The following is a 14,017-nucleotide window of genomic DNA, read 5'->3' on the forward strand; positions in this document are numbered from 1 at the left end:
CGCTGGAAAGTCCCGCACGGACTCATCCCGCAGCCTCCCACCGGTCAGGGCGGGACTCCGAGCGGCCAATGGGAGCCCGAGTACGCCAGGCAGCGGTGACGTCGAAGGCGGAAGTAAACATAAAAGGCCGGAGATTTCAAGCTGCGTCACAAACTTTCAGACTTTGTAGAGTTCGTGTTCGGATCGGCTCGGCCCGTATCTCTCTCTCTCTCTCGGTTCGGTTCGGTTCGGTTCCGGTCGGGATGTCGGTGACAGTAAAGGCCTACCTGCTGGGGAAGGACGAGCAGGTGAAGGAGATCCGCCGGTTCGCGGTGGACCAGGAGGTTTCCTGCAGCTTCGAGTACCTGAGCCGGAAGGTGGCTGCGGTCTTCTCCACCCTGAGCGGCTCCACCTGCAGCCTCTTCTACAAAGGTGAGCGTCACGTGACCTGCACACGTCCCGACGCAGCTTGGTTTGACTGTTTTAATGAAGAGTTCAGAGGTCAGAGGTCAGCCTCAGGCCCGGTGTTTACAGGCAGCTGGAGCTCCAGATGTCTTTCAGGTTCTCCAGGTGTTTCCAGGTGTTTTGGTAAAACCGAACCCAGATGTTCTGGTCCGACCTGTAAACTCTCAGGTCACGTGACCTTGTTTGTTTTTCTGCCACGCCCATCAGCTGGTACACCTGTCCCGTCTCCTCATCACCATGGAGACCGTCTCCTTTAATGTGCCGACAGCTCATTGGTTGGACTCCTCTGCATATCTAAATAGACTTGGTTGCCATAGTTACCCGGTTCTGGTCTGCTCCCTCTGTCCAAGTCTGCTCAGAACCAGAACCGGGCCATCCGGTCAGGTTCTGTTCAGGACATGTTAAAGAATCAGAACCAGGTGACCCGGTTCTGGTCACATGACCTCCCTGTCTGAAGCTGTAGTGGGTGTGGCCACAGAGGCCTGCTCCGATTGGCTGTTGATGATAGTGACGTCATGGTGATGTCATGGTGTTTCAGATGAAGATGGAGACCTGGTGGCGTTCTCCTCTGACGATGAGCTGATGATGGGGCTGAGCTTCGTGAAGGACGCCACGTTCCGCCTCTACATCAGAGGTACGGGGCGAGGGGGTGTTAGTGTGTGTGTGTGTGTGTTAGTGTGTGTGTTACAGTGTGTGTGTGTGTTAGTGTGTGTGTGTGTGTTACATTGTGTGTGTAACAGTGTGTGTGTGTTAGTGTGTGTGTGTGTTAGTGTGTGTGTGTGTAACAGTGTGTGTAACAGTGTGTGTGTTACTGTGTGTAACAGTGTGTGTGTGTTAGTGTGTGTGTGTTAGTGTGTGTGTGTTACTGTGTGTGTGTGTGTGTGTAACAGTGTGTGTGTTAGTGTGTGTGTGTGTTAGTGTGTGTGTGTGTAACAGTGTGTGTAACAGTGTGTGTGTTACTGTGTGTGTGTGTGTGTAACAGTGTGTGTGTGTGTGTGTAACAGTGTGTGTGTGTTAGTGTGTGTTACAGTGTGTGTGTTAGTGTGTGTGTGTTACTGTGTGTGTTACAGTGTGTGTGTTACAGTGTGTGTGTGTTACTGTGTGTTACAGTGTGTTACAGTGTGTGTGTTACAGTGTGTGTGTTAGTGTGTGTGTGTGTTACATTGTGTGTGTGTTACTGTCAGTGGTGGGAAGTAACGAAGTACAAGTACTTCATTACTGTACTTAAGTACAGTTTTCGTGTATCTGTACTTTACTTAAGTAGATTTAATAATGGATACTTTCTACTTTTACTCCACTACATTTTACAGTAAGTGTCTGTACTTTCTACTTGACTACATTTCTACTAAACTGTCGCGTTACTCGTTACATCCAAGTCGCATTGTGTTTTTTTTTCCGTTAAAATGTGAAGTTCAGGGATTTAAGATGGCGCCGTAAAATCCAAGCAATAACGTGACTTAGTGTCTGTTGTCACCCATCGGCTCCACCTTTACTCGCTGCGGAGCTCCAGACATGCGCAGTGGTTTCCTCTGAGCGGGAGGAGATGTTTGTCTATAATATAATAGCTGCATAAATTGATATGGCGACATGTAAAATCAGCAGCGCTTCGCTTTCACAGACGGTGGAACTTCGTCCAACTTTTAGCGTCACTTGGAAGGAAAGCTTAAAGAAAGGTAAGATCTGTGCTAGCAAAGCTAGCTGTACTGAGACACATGTTGCATCTGATGAAACAAAGTTGTCACTCATGCGCTGAATTATTGTGTGGAGGTTTTGATTGAGGTGTCTTATATGGGACAACGCTGGTACCAAAGTCTGCAATATAGTGATGTGACATTCAGGAACGATCCGATTCTTCTGGACGGATCTTTACTAAGTCCTAAGGACTGAAGCCTCACTGAGAGCCGTTCTTTGTTCTTGTGTACACTGCGGTACACAGTGTGCGGTAGACATTCACTTAATCGCTGAATAAGTAAAAGTTGAATGTTGGACAGTGTTCATAGTTGAACGTTATTTACCGTTAGTTGCGATGTTTCAGTTGTGGTTTCTGACATGGGCAATATGGGCAACCGCCCAGGGCGTTATTTTTCTAGGAATAGCAGGAGACCTCTGCGGATTGTAGCACATTGATGAAAGCAAAACAGAATGAAGTGAGTTTTAATTGATACTGGTTAAATATATTTCAGCTCTAAGTATTTAATATCTAGGTGTTTTTATGGGAATGTGGATCTTTCAGATCAATCTGAAAACCAATTTTGATAGGTAAACTTAATGTTATTGTGTCATTTAGCGCAGGGCGCTGGTCTTGGTCTTGGGTTCGGTGGTCTTGACTACAACTCTGCTACATGGCTCCTTGGTTGCATGTCCTCCACCCCGCCCGCACCTTCTTTACATCCTCTTTCAGTTAGATTTCTTTCTAAATAAATGTGACTAATGAAGTTCATGCTATGTTAGGACAGGAGACAAAATGTTTCCATCCCTGAAATTATGATTCATAGAATCACATATCTACGTCTAAACTGTTACAGAGAATAAACACAATAAGAACATGTTTAATCTGTGGTAGTGTTCATTAAAATGGCACATTTCTGATGTATTCAAATTAAATACGATCGGCACACTTTATGATATTAGTGATTAGGTAATCCATTCAGCAAGTACTTTTACTTTTAATACTTAAGTATTTTTAAAAGCCAGTACTTTTTTACTTTTACTTAAGTAAAATGTTAATGTGGTACTTTGACTTTTACTTAAGTACATTTTTGACTGTGTATTTGTACTTTTACTTAAGTAAATTTTTTGAGTACTTTCTCCACCACTGGTTACAGTGTGTGTGTAACAGTGTGTGTGTGTGTGTAACAGTGTGTGTGTGTTACATTGTGTGTGTTACTGTGTGTTACGTTGCTGCTGCGTCCGTCTCAATCGTTTTGTTGAATCCTCAGAGAGGAAGGAGCACCGTCGGGACTTCCCTCTTCACGCCTTCCCCCCCTTCGCCTTCGGCCCCCCTCCTCATCATCATGGCCCCGCCCACATGGCCCCGCCCCCCGCCGTCCACCCTAACGTGACGTGCGACGGCTGCGAAGGCGCGGTGGTGGGAACGCGCTTCAAATGCTCGGTGTGTCCGGACTACGACCTTTGCTCCGCCTGCCAGGCTCAGGGGAAGCACACTGAGCACGCTCTGCTGCCCATCTGGCACCCCCTGCAGGTGAGGCCTGGCACTGCAGGGTCATGACTGGTGGAAACTGGAAAACGTCACAATGAGTAAAACCAGCATCAAGTATGAAACGATGTGAACGCTGCGTCCTCCAGACCACTAGGGGGAGTCAACCGGAGCACGGCATGGGACCAGTCAACACTTTATATGGTCTTTGACTCCATGATCTGACACGCTGGCTCACTTCTGCTAAAATATTTAAGATCATTATTAATGATTTATTCCACATTTCTAGTGAATAATTCAGAAAGAAATGGCATGTTGGATTCACAGGTCTAAGAAATCAGACAAAAATCATTTTTATTCTTATAATAATCAGATCTTTTTCACTAAAGACTGACTACAGGTACACAGAATTTTATTTCACACTCTTTCCAATAATTTATCAAACAGGAATACACTTGCACATTTTTTTGCTGTATTTTTGTTCTTTTTATTCTAGTTATAAGATTACAGTGAACTAAAAGAAATAAAAATATCCTAGTGGATATTTGAGCCGACAGATCATGTTTCTAGAACATTCATATCTTTGCTCAAACACTCAGTTTTTCACATTATTATAGAAAAACATTTATTTATTGCCTCATCTCTGTAGACGATAACTGCAGCAGACTCCCCCTAGTGGTCTGGAGGCAGTTTGCAGCATTTCCTGTTTCGTCTGTTCATCATTTGTTCGTTTCAGTGCTTGCTCCTGATTGGCTGGCTGATTGGCTCCACATACAGGTGGTCAGAGCCAATCAGAAGAGCTGCTGTGTTGTAACAGGAAGTGGTTGTTTTGGCTCCGCCCACAGCACTGGTTTCCTCGGGGGAAGTGGATGAAGAGGATGAGACACTGTGGAATGTGGAACCAGAACCCGGAGCAGAACCAGAACCAGAACCAGGAGCAGGCTGGGGCTGCTAAACCTGCAGCGGACAGCAGCGCCCCCTCTGGTCAGTTATGAGAACAAATCTGTTGAAGCTGAAGGCTCAGTCAGCTGACTGACCTCTGACCTCTGTGCAGCCTCCCAGGCCAGCGTGGACTTCCTGAAGAACATCGGTGAGGGCGTGGCCGCCATGCTGAGCCCGCTGGGTGAGTGATGTCACAACACGCTCAGGACTTCCTGCTGAACAGGAAGTGACGTCATCTCTGTCTGCAGGCATCGACGTGGACATCGACGTGGAGCACGAAGGTCAGAAGACCAAGGTGACCCCGCCCACTCAGAGCGGCGCAGGGCCAGGTGACGTAGAGATGAACGAAGAGGGCGGAGCCAGCAACCAGGACGGAGTCAACCAAGGGTCAAAGGTCAGTCAGCAGCTTTAAAAACCCTGGAACCGATCAGGGATCAACGAGTCTCTGATCAGAACTCCTGGCTGCAGGTGAGCCGGGACTCTGACGAGGAGTGGACTCACCTGAGCTCCAAGGAGGTTGACCCGTCCACAGGGGAGCTGCAGTCGCTGCAGCCGGAGGGCCGGGCGCCGCCGGAGCCCGGGGCCCCGCAGCAGGGGCCCACCGGCCTGCGGGAGGCCGCGCTCTACCCACACCTGCCTCAAGGTGAGCAGCACACTCCGTCTCTCTGGTTGCCATGACCACGGCCGTCGCTAAGCTCCGCCCCCTTCCCTCCAGAAGCCGACCCGCGTCTGGTGGAGTCGCTGGCGGCCATGTTGTCCATGGGCTTCAGCGACGAAGGCGGCTGGCTGACTCACCTGCTGCAGGCCAAGAACGGCGACATCGGCGCCGCGCTCGACGCCATCCAGTACGCCAAGCAGCCCCGCCCACACCAGTGACATCACCTCAGCAGCGGCTTCCTGTTAGCATTCAGCCTGTTAGCATTTAATCAGTAGCTTCAGTCTGAGCTCTATAATCAATAGATTTATTTGTTCCTTGGTTTCTGATCAATAAAAACCTGAAATGATGTCAGAATGTTTGAGTCTCTGCTGTAAACAACAACAGTCACAAACAAAATAATCTAAAAAGTCAGAAAATCCTCATCAAAGTCTTCGCCGCTGTCAAACATGGAGGACACAGGAAGTTGGGGGCGGGGCTCGGCAGTGTCTGCTGGCTGACTCCGCCCACTAAGAGGATGCTCCGCCCCCCAGCTGTCAGCACTGAGGAACTGACCCCACCTGGAGCCGGAGCCACTGGGGGCTGATGATGACGTCACAGATGATGTCACAGCTGTAGGTTTCAGCTGCACAGAACAGACAATAAAACAAACGTCACAGCATCAGCCAATCAGAGCAGAGAGGTGAGTCACGTGACGTTAAAGTTTATAAAGAGGGTTTCAGTCGCCCCCTGCTGGACGTTTCTGGAGCTGAATCCAGTTAACCTGCCAGCAGCTTTAAAAATGATTCTCCAGGGTTGTCATAGCAACGTGAGCAGCAGGTGTGTTACCTGAACAGGTGTGCAGCCTTCGTCTCCTCTTCCTCCTCCCAGCTCCTCTGATCTGCGTCTCTTCCTGGAATAAAGATCAGCAGATTGTTGATTATTGATCAGTTATTATTGATCTCATCTGGTCTGCTGGTTCCAGTTGGTAAAACCAGTTTGGAACCAGTAAACCAGACGCACATTAAACTCAAAGTCACCTGCTAATGGTTTGGTTGCCATGGAGATGGTTTCTGCCCTCCAAGCCTTCCTCCTCTTCCTCAGGTGTGTCCAGATATTTGCTCCAGCGACTCACCTGAGCGGGTTTCACCTGCAGCCAGACACACGCAGCTCAGAGACTCCAGCTGTTCTGGTTTAGAGGCAGAACCGGGTCTCACCTGGTCACCTGTGGGCTCCTCCTCCTCCTCCTCCTCCTCCTCCTCCTCGTCTTCGTCTTCCTGCTCACTGTGAATGAAGCATAACGAGGCGCCAGGTGAGAACAGCTGAGCTCAGGTGGTTCCACAAACCAATCAGACAAAATGCAGCAAGTCATTCAATATTTCAGCAAAATCTTTCCCCCAACTTGGCACAGATGTTTCCAGAGAAACATTAGCCACTGGGAAAATTCAAGATGGCCGCCATGGTTGTCATGGAGAACATGTTTGAATCAGCTGTAGTGATTACCAGAAGTGGGCACTGCTAACCAAAAGTTAGCTTCACTAGCTGCTGACAGTCTGAGCTACGCTACACTAAACTGCTAAACGCATGAAAACATTAGCAGAAGCTAACGCTAACGTCAGTCTGAGATTCGCTAACATCTCTGGAGCCGAAGAGGAAATAAACTTCATCCAGATGGGAGACATTTTGGCCAACGATGAACAAATACGGAGAAAACCGACTGTTGTTGGGAACCAGCGTTCCCAGTGTGGAGCGCAAACCGCGCTGCTGGTTCAGGTGGAGGTGTGTGTTACCATAGCGACCAGGTGTGGGCCTCCTGCTCCTCCATCTTGGCTCCCCTCATGGCGTTCAGCTTCTGGACGTGGCGCCGGCAGTCGGCTCCGGATCCACGGCCGAATTCCTGCCCACCAAAAGTTCTGATCAGAGTTCTGGAGAACGACCCGGAGGAAAGCAGAACTTTAACAGAACCGAAACAGAACCATCCAACCCAAACGTCCTGAAACGGTTCTGACTATCAGAACCTCGTTCTTTAACAGGTCGTGGTCAATCGGAGACCAGGGGGCAATGGTTCTGGTTCCGTCACACTTTGGACCGCTCCAGAGAAGCTAAACCGGAAATACCCAGTCGCTATGACAACATGCACCTCCCCGCCCTCCTTCCTGCTTCTCAGCCAATAGGGAAGCAGGTCAATGTGGTCGTCCAATCAGAAACCCGCACAAGGTCCGGTTCCAAACGAGGGGAGGACACAGATCTGCAGCCGGGTTCTGACCCGATCGCTGACCCGTTGGGGTTCTGACCTTCAGCAGTGACTGCTTCTCTCCACACAGCTTGCAGCTCCATTTCTTCGCCTTCTTCACCTGCCAGACGAGAAGCAGGGAAAACGTGGGCTCAACATGGGCTGAGTGAAGGTCCGATCTGGGATCAGAACCAAAACAACCAGAACTTTCACTCTTAATATGATAATAATTATAATAATTCATCTTTCGGCTGGAAATGTGTTTGTTTACGTCAGAAGAGTCCAAAACATAGAAAAAGTTCACGGCTGATTTTTCAGTCCAGCAATAAATTAGATGCAATAATTTTATAAAACAAAGTTTAAAAAAAAAAAGCTCAAATGTTTTAATAAAAGAAAGACGTTCCGTTTCTTCATGGGTCTAATTCTTGTATTTTCTTGTTCTGGAACATGGTTCAGTTTTTTCTCAGCATCAAAGGTTTGCTGTCACATCGTTGGCTCCGTTTACTGGACCCACTAAACGAGTCCTGCGACCCCAAACGGCCCGCGGGCCGCATGTTCAGCACCTCTGGTTTACAGGTGGGAAATAAACTGAATACATTCTGGACCGGAACTTTCACCTCCGGTCTGATTGTTCCGGAGGTTTGAATCCCAGATCCAGACTCCAGAACCGGACCGCGGACTTCTGGTCGGTCCAACAGAACCGCGACAGTTTCTAAACGGAACATCTTTAGCAGGATGTCACCTACCAGCTGCCGACATTTAGTTGTTTTCTGTAAGTGAACGAACCTCTGACCGGAAGTCAGGCAGAAGCTAACCGGACGCTCACCTGCTGCACCTGGAAGCTCTGGCAGCGGAAACACCGAACCACGTGGAAGTCCTGCACCATGTCCGGCCCGCAGCTCTGGTTCTGGTTCTGGTTCTGGAAGGCAGCGCGTTCACCGGCTCCCGCGGTTCCGTTTGAACCACGCTGTGACGTCACAGGGAGCGTAAGAATTGGGAAGAATGAGACGGGAGGAGCGCCCCCTGCTGGGAGGAGGAGCCTGAATCCGGAACCATGATTTTATTTATTACCATCAGATACAACAAACATGGTATCAGCATCAGATGTTAAAAACCAGATCTGTTTCTTTTGCTCGTTCTGCCCCCTGGTTTACTCCTGAACTTCGGCTCATGAAGGCCAAAGGACGGCAACTTGAGAGGCTCCACCGGAAAACTGGACTAGTTGTTCATAAAGACATTTACAAAAATCACATATTACATTATAAGGACTGTATCACTCAAGCCAAATCCTTTTACTACACTGGTTTAATCTGTTCAAATGAAGCTCCACCAAGTCAATATTCTCACTTTATAAGAACATCATTCAAGTTCCGGACTCTCTACCTTCATATTTGTGTTCCACTGATTTTTGTAATTCCCTCATGTCATTTTTTGACAGTAAAATTCTTAAGATCCACCAGCATCTCGGCTCACAACCCTCCCCCTGTCCTACTCTTGAACTTTCTCCTCCAGCCCACTCCTTCTCTTCCTTCCAGCTCCCAACAACATCAGAAATTACAACCCTTATACACAAATCCAAGTCGTCCACCTGTCTGCTTGACCCCCTTCCCACAGTCCTGGTTAAAGCCTGTGCCCCATCCATCCTCCCTCTTATCTCTGCCATTATTCACTCCTCTCTCTCCACTGGAACAGTTCCTGCTTCATTTAAAATGGCTGCCATAACCCCTATCTTAAAACAACCTGGTGCTGATCACTATAATCTGAATAATTTCCGTCCTATCTCCAACTTGCCTTTCATCTCCAAAATTCTTGAGAAGGTAGTAGCATCCCAACTTCACACTTATTTATCCAACAATAACCTGTATGAACTGTTTCAGTCTGGTTTTCGTCCCCTCCACAGAAACAGCTCTCATAAAAATCACCAATGACCTCCTTATGGCAGCTGACTCCGGCTTGCTGTCCATTCTCATCCTACTTGATTTGAGTGCAGCGTTTGACACTATCTGCCATACCACCCTACTCAACAGACTTTCCTCTATTGGTATCACTCAGACTCCTCTAAACTGGTTTAAATCATATCTCTCTGGCCGCACTCAGTTCATTCGGATCAAAACCTTCTCTTCCCAGCCTTCCTCTGTCACATCAGGAGTTCCCCAGGGATCTGTCTTAGGGCCCCTTCTCTTCATTATTTATCTCCTTCCCCTTGGCAATATTTTTCGCAAGTATGGCATTGATTTCCACTGTTATGCGGATGACACCCAGCTCTATGTTTCCAGTAAGCCCGCCTCCAACCTCCCACCGTCTTCGCTTACTGACTGCTTGACTGAAATAAAATCCTGGTTCTCCTCAAATCTGCTTCAGCTTAACAGTGATAAAACAGAGGTTCTTCTCATTGGTGCTAAATCTACTCTGGCCAAAATCAAAAGCTTCAGTCTTGTAATTGATAACTGTCCCGTTTCTCCCTCCCCTCAGGTAAAGAGTCTGGGTGTCATCCTTGACAGCACCCTGTCTTTCCAGTCTCATATTAATCACATTACCCGCTCGGCTTATTTTCACCTACGCAACATCAACCGCCTCCGCCCCTCCCTTACTCCCTATTCCACTGCCATCCTTGTTCACTGTCTTGTGACATCACGCCTGGACTACTGCAACTCCCTTCTGTTTGGTCTCACCCAGAAATCTCTCCATGAGCTCCAACTGGTCCAGAATTCAGCTGCCCGTATCATTACCAAAACCCCATCCATGCACCACATCACTCCTGTCCTGCAAAGACTCCACTGGCTGCCCACCAAGTTCCGCATAGATTACAAAACTCTTCTGTACACTTTCAAGGCCCTTTACAATCTCTCCCCACCATATCTTTCAAATCTTATTCATATTGCCATTCCCTCTCGCTCCCTCAGATCATCCTCCTCAATCCATTTCACTGTCCCCTCTGCCCGTCTCACCACCATGGGGAGCAGAGCTTTCAGTCGCTCTGCTCCCCAACTATGGAACTCATTACCACCATACCTTAGAAACATAAAGTCATTATCACATTTTAAAACCGAACTCAAAACACACCTTTTTAGATCTGCCTTTTCCACATGACACAATTGGTTTGCCTGATTTTACATAGTTTTTATATAGATACATTGTTTTGTTTTATTTATTTTTATCTACTTTTACTTGTTACATTTTATTTGTTTCTGTCACAGTTTTTTTTTTACTATTGTACGGTGTCCTTGAGTGCCAGAAAGGCGCCTTTGAAATAAAATGTATTATTATTATTATTATTATTATTATTATGTGTAGAAACCTGCCGAACCAGGCTGCAAGCAAACAAACAAACAAACAAACAAACAGCCATCAGGGGTTTCCAGCAGATCGTTTCTCAGATCATCCATCTTGATGTTTGTCCATGGATTCATGTTTCGGCAGAGCTGCTTGTGAAAAGAGGGGAAAGAAGGTTTGGCTTTAAGAGACGAATGAAAAACTTCCATAATAATTATTACATTTAGCAGCTTTTGAGTTTATTTTCCCATAAATAAATAACGTCTTAGTCAGGAGTTTTAGGGGAAAGCCAGCTGTGCACATCATCACAGAAAGATTCAACACATTCATATAAAGATGGTTTAATTTCTCCGTCACAAAGTAAACAAGTTTTATCATCGATAGTCTAATGAACTCCTTAGAGGGAAAAACACCTGGAGACATTTTGACAGGAAGATTTAAATCATTTGTTCTAATTTTCCCTTTGGAAAGAAATGAGATAAAATCTGGATTTGATACAAAAGGAAACAAAGTAAAACATTCCCTGAATGTTGAGTTCTTTAGTTGATCACCTGTGGTTCTGGGCCCAGTAAGTCCAGGTGGATCCGGTTCTGGAATCTGTAGAATATTTGGGGCAAAAGCTCTAATCATTTTTAGAAATTCACTTTATTTATTTGGAGGTTATATTTAACACTTCAGAAGACATAAAACCTCCATTATTTAATAAATGCATCACAGACCAAACACCTTGCAGCCAAAGGTTGATTTATTATTAATGTTTCTGCAGCAGCAGTTATAGATTCATCTCTAATATAATAAAACTGGCTGCTGAAAGAGGGAAACTTTAACAGGCAGTTTTTTTATTTATTTACTTACTTTATCCATTTTCTCAGCACATTCACATTTTATACAGCTCTGTCCACTTTAACATATAAAACCCTTACATAAAACAAAATAAAAATAAATAAAATAAAAGCTTAAAAACACACAAAATGCTCAAATCTGTTCCCTTTCCAGCTAAAACTACAGCAGTGGTTTGTTGCTCATCCTGAATGTTTCCATGTGTTGTCAAAATTGCTGCCAGGCCTGTAAATGTAATTCTCATCTGTTCTGATGTAAAAACCTCCAGAGCTCCGAAGCTGGAGCTCTAACCCTAACCCTAACCCCTAACCCTAACCCCAACCCCTAACCCTAACCCTAACCCCAACCCCTAACCCCTTCAGGAGGTTCTTCCTGCTTCCACCTCAGAACCTCCAGCAAAAGATACAATATTTGATTTATTCTTGGAAAGTTAAATATTCGGAGGTTTGACTCCAAAAATTGCAGTTAGAGCAGAAGAGCCAAATTTAACATTGTATATTTCTGAGAGTATTGAACGTCCAGCAGGTGTGAAGTTTTGAACGTCCAGCAGGTGAATAAGGGAACCGACTTCTGACCTGCATCAGTGACAGCAGGGATCCGACCCTGGAGGAAACTTGACCTGCGTCCTGCACGACCGTCCAGCCGGTGCAGGACGTTGAGCTGAAGGAGCTGATAGAGCATGAAGAGCAGACAGACAGACAGACCCAGACCTTTCTCCCAATGGGACTTCAGAGATTGTAGATCTACCAGTGTAGATCTACCCCCTCTTGTTTGGACCTGTGATTTTATCCAGAGCCGTTTCCTCAGGCACTTGAGGAAATGAGGGATTTCTGTTCTTCACAAAACGCGAATAGCAGAGAAAGTTAAACTGATCCGTGTTTTCGACGTCCCATCAGTGGAAAGGTGTTTAACTTTATAATCCATTTCAAATTTTAAAGGCAGAATCAGACATGGAAGGAGGGAACTTATGATTTGACCTGATAGGATTTTAAATGCAGCCAGAATATTTTCCTGCTCTGCACCCAGATTCACAGCAGGGGGTTGTTTTTATAGGTACGTGCTTCTAAAGGGAGGTCAGAGGTCAGCAAATCAGGCAGGCCAGTCTGGCCACAACTAGACGATGTGAAGCCAAGACTTGGTTTCTGTAGAAAAGTCTCTGTATATTTGCTGCCCAGGACAAACTGGAGGTTTGTCAGAACCAACAGGCCGAGTCTCTGCATGAAACCGTCAATTTACTGTTTACCTGATGTCACATGGAATCACTGAAATAAATAAAGGAACTGGGGCAAAATGTTCACTTTCATAGAAGTGACACGGCAGATTAACGATGGTGGCAGATTATTCCACCTTTGAAGATCTAATTTAGTATTTTCAAGAAGTGGTGCAAAGTTCTTTTTAAAGATCTTTATGTTCACAGGACCTTTGACCCCCAGGTGGGTCACATTATCTGATTAACAGGCAGGTTTTACGTCACATTGAAGAAGGAAACTAACTTCATATTTCACCTGGAATGTGGAACCATAAACATCTGGATTTGTTAAGAAGCCAGTTTATTTTCATGCTGTCAGATCAACAGCTGCAGTCGTCCATCTGCACTGTTTGGTTAAATGACCTTTTCTGTTTCCACATGAAGACAAAATTCATCCTGTTGATAGATTTGATTGCTGGTATTGATCATGCAGGAGAGATAAATCTGTGTCCATTTATTTAAATGAGTTTTACATTTTTGAAGTTTCTCCCAAATATTCAGATTTATTTTTATTAATATGCACCCAGATATTTGAGGCTGGATTTTACAGGAATGTTAAAAGCAGTAATAAAGGTCAGTCTTCTAGAGGCTACATTTCACATTTATTTACATTTAATTTAAGATCTGAGGCCTTTGGAAACGTTTCAATGAGAAACATTCAGGTTATGTAAGGAGATGTTGTGTCATCAGCCGGCTGACCAATAGAAACTCTGCCCAACATCGATAATTTAAATTTAACTTTGTATTTTTACAAAACAGAAATATTGATTTTCTCTTAATACTGTTGAGACGCTTTACAAGGTTGAGAAAGAGTCAAAGAGTCACATGCTGCTATATCAGTGTTTCTCTACCTGTTCAGCCCAGCCCCCCCCCCAGCCTTTATCCAGCCCCCCCCAGCCTCTATCCAGCCCCCCCAGCCTCTATCCAGCCCCCCAGCCTCTATCCAGCCCCCCCAGCCTTTACCCAGCCCCCCCAGCCTCTATCCAGCCCCCCAGCCTTTATCCAGCCCCCCAGCCTCTATCCAGCCCCCCAGCCTCTATCCAGCCCCCCAGCCTCTATCCAGCCCCCCAGCCTTTACCCAGCCCCCCAGCCTCTATCCAGCCCCCCAGCCTCTATCCAGCCCCCCAGCCTTTACCCAGCCCCCCCAGCCTTTATCCAGCCCCCCCAGCCTCTATCCAGCCCCACCACCAAAGAATCTACAGGCTACTTTGCACTGATTATTATTTTATCATTAATATTACTATC

At 46.3% G+C, this 14,017-nt stretch overlaps 2 protein-coding genes across 3 annotated transcripts; one reads left to right on the plus strand and one right to left on the minus strand.

The window, feature by feature from the left end:
* The first annotated feature begins 21 nt into the window (after window positions 1–21).
* On the plus strand, window positions 22–5,548 carry sqstm1 (sequestosome 1). The gene is made up of 8 exons (XM_008420989.3): window positions 22–411; window positions 983–1,078; window positions 3,384–3,646; window positions 4,447–4,585; window positions 4,656–4,724; window positions 4,792–4,937; window positions 5,012–5,186; window positions 5,259–5,548. The coding sequence occupies exons 1-8, from the start codon at window positions 69–71 to the stop codon at window positions 5,417–5,419; spliced, it is 1,392 nt and encodes a 463-aa protein (XP_008419211.2). The 5' UTR covers window positions 22–68; the 3' UTR covers window positions 5,420–5,548.
* On the minus strand, window positions 5,485–8,728 carry mrnip (MRN complex interacting protein). Of its 2 annotated transcripts, XM_008421171.3 has the most exons (8): window positions 8,482–8,728; window positions 8,237–8,377; window positions 7,472–7,531; window positions 6,968–7,074; window positions 6,395–6,461; window positions 6,218–6,327; window positions 6,027–6,090; window positions 5,485–5,823 (listed from the first exon to the last, which is right to left on the minus strand). In XM_008421171.3, the coding sequence occupies exons 1-8, from the start codon at window positions 8,509–8,511 to the stop codon at window positions 5,602–5,604; spliced, it is 801 nt and encodes a 266-aa protein (XP_008419393.2). In that variant the 5' UTR covers window positions 8,512–8,728; the 3' UTR covers window positions 5,485–5,601. The 2 variants fall into 2 exon arrangements, with proteins under 2 accessions (XP_008419393.2, XP_081468095.1); XM_081611969.1 differs by lacking the exon at window positions 7,472–7,531.
* Window positions 8,729–14,017: the final 5,289 nt, after the last annotated feature.

This window comes from Poecilia reticulata, chromosome 10 (genome assembly GCF_904066995.2).
Source record: "Poecilia reticulata chromosome 10, P_reticulata-male-v2, whole genome shotgun sequence".
Classification (NCBI taxonomy): domain Eukaryota; kingdom Metazoa; phylum Chordata; class Actinopteri; order Cyprinodontiformes; family Poeciliidae; genus Poecilia; species Poecilia reticulata.

Bases quoted from the DNA above. Each gene is read 5' to 3' on its own strand.
- sqstm1 (XM_008420989.3), top strand. From the start codon at position 69: ATGGGAGCCCGAGTACGCCAGGCAGCGGTGACGTCGAAGGCGGAAGTA. The intron at 412-982 runs GTGAGCGTCACG...ATGGTGTTTCAG, and splicing joins CTGCAGCCTCTTCTACAAAG to ATGAAGATGGAGACCTGGTG. The intron at 3,647-4,446 runs GTGAGGCCTGGC...CTCCGCCCACAG, and splicing joins CCATCTGGCACCCCCTGCAG to CACTGGTTTCCTCGGGGGAA.
- mrnip (XM_008421171.3), bottom strand. From the start codon at position 8,511: ATGCTGATACCATGTTTGTTGTATCTGATG. The intron at 6,462-6,967 runs GTAACACACACC...CTTCATTCACAG, and splicing joins GCCCACACCTGGTCGCTATG to TGAGCAGGAAGACGAAGACG. The intron at 5,824-6,026 runs GTAACACACCTG...TGTTCTGTGCAG, and splicing joins AAGGCTGCACACCTGTTCAG to CTGAAACCTACAGCTGTGAC.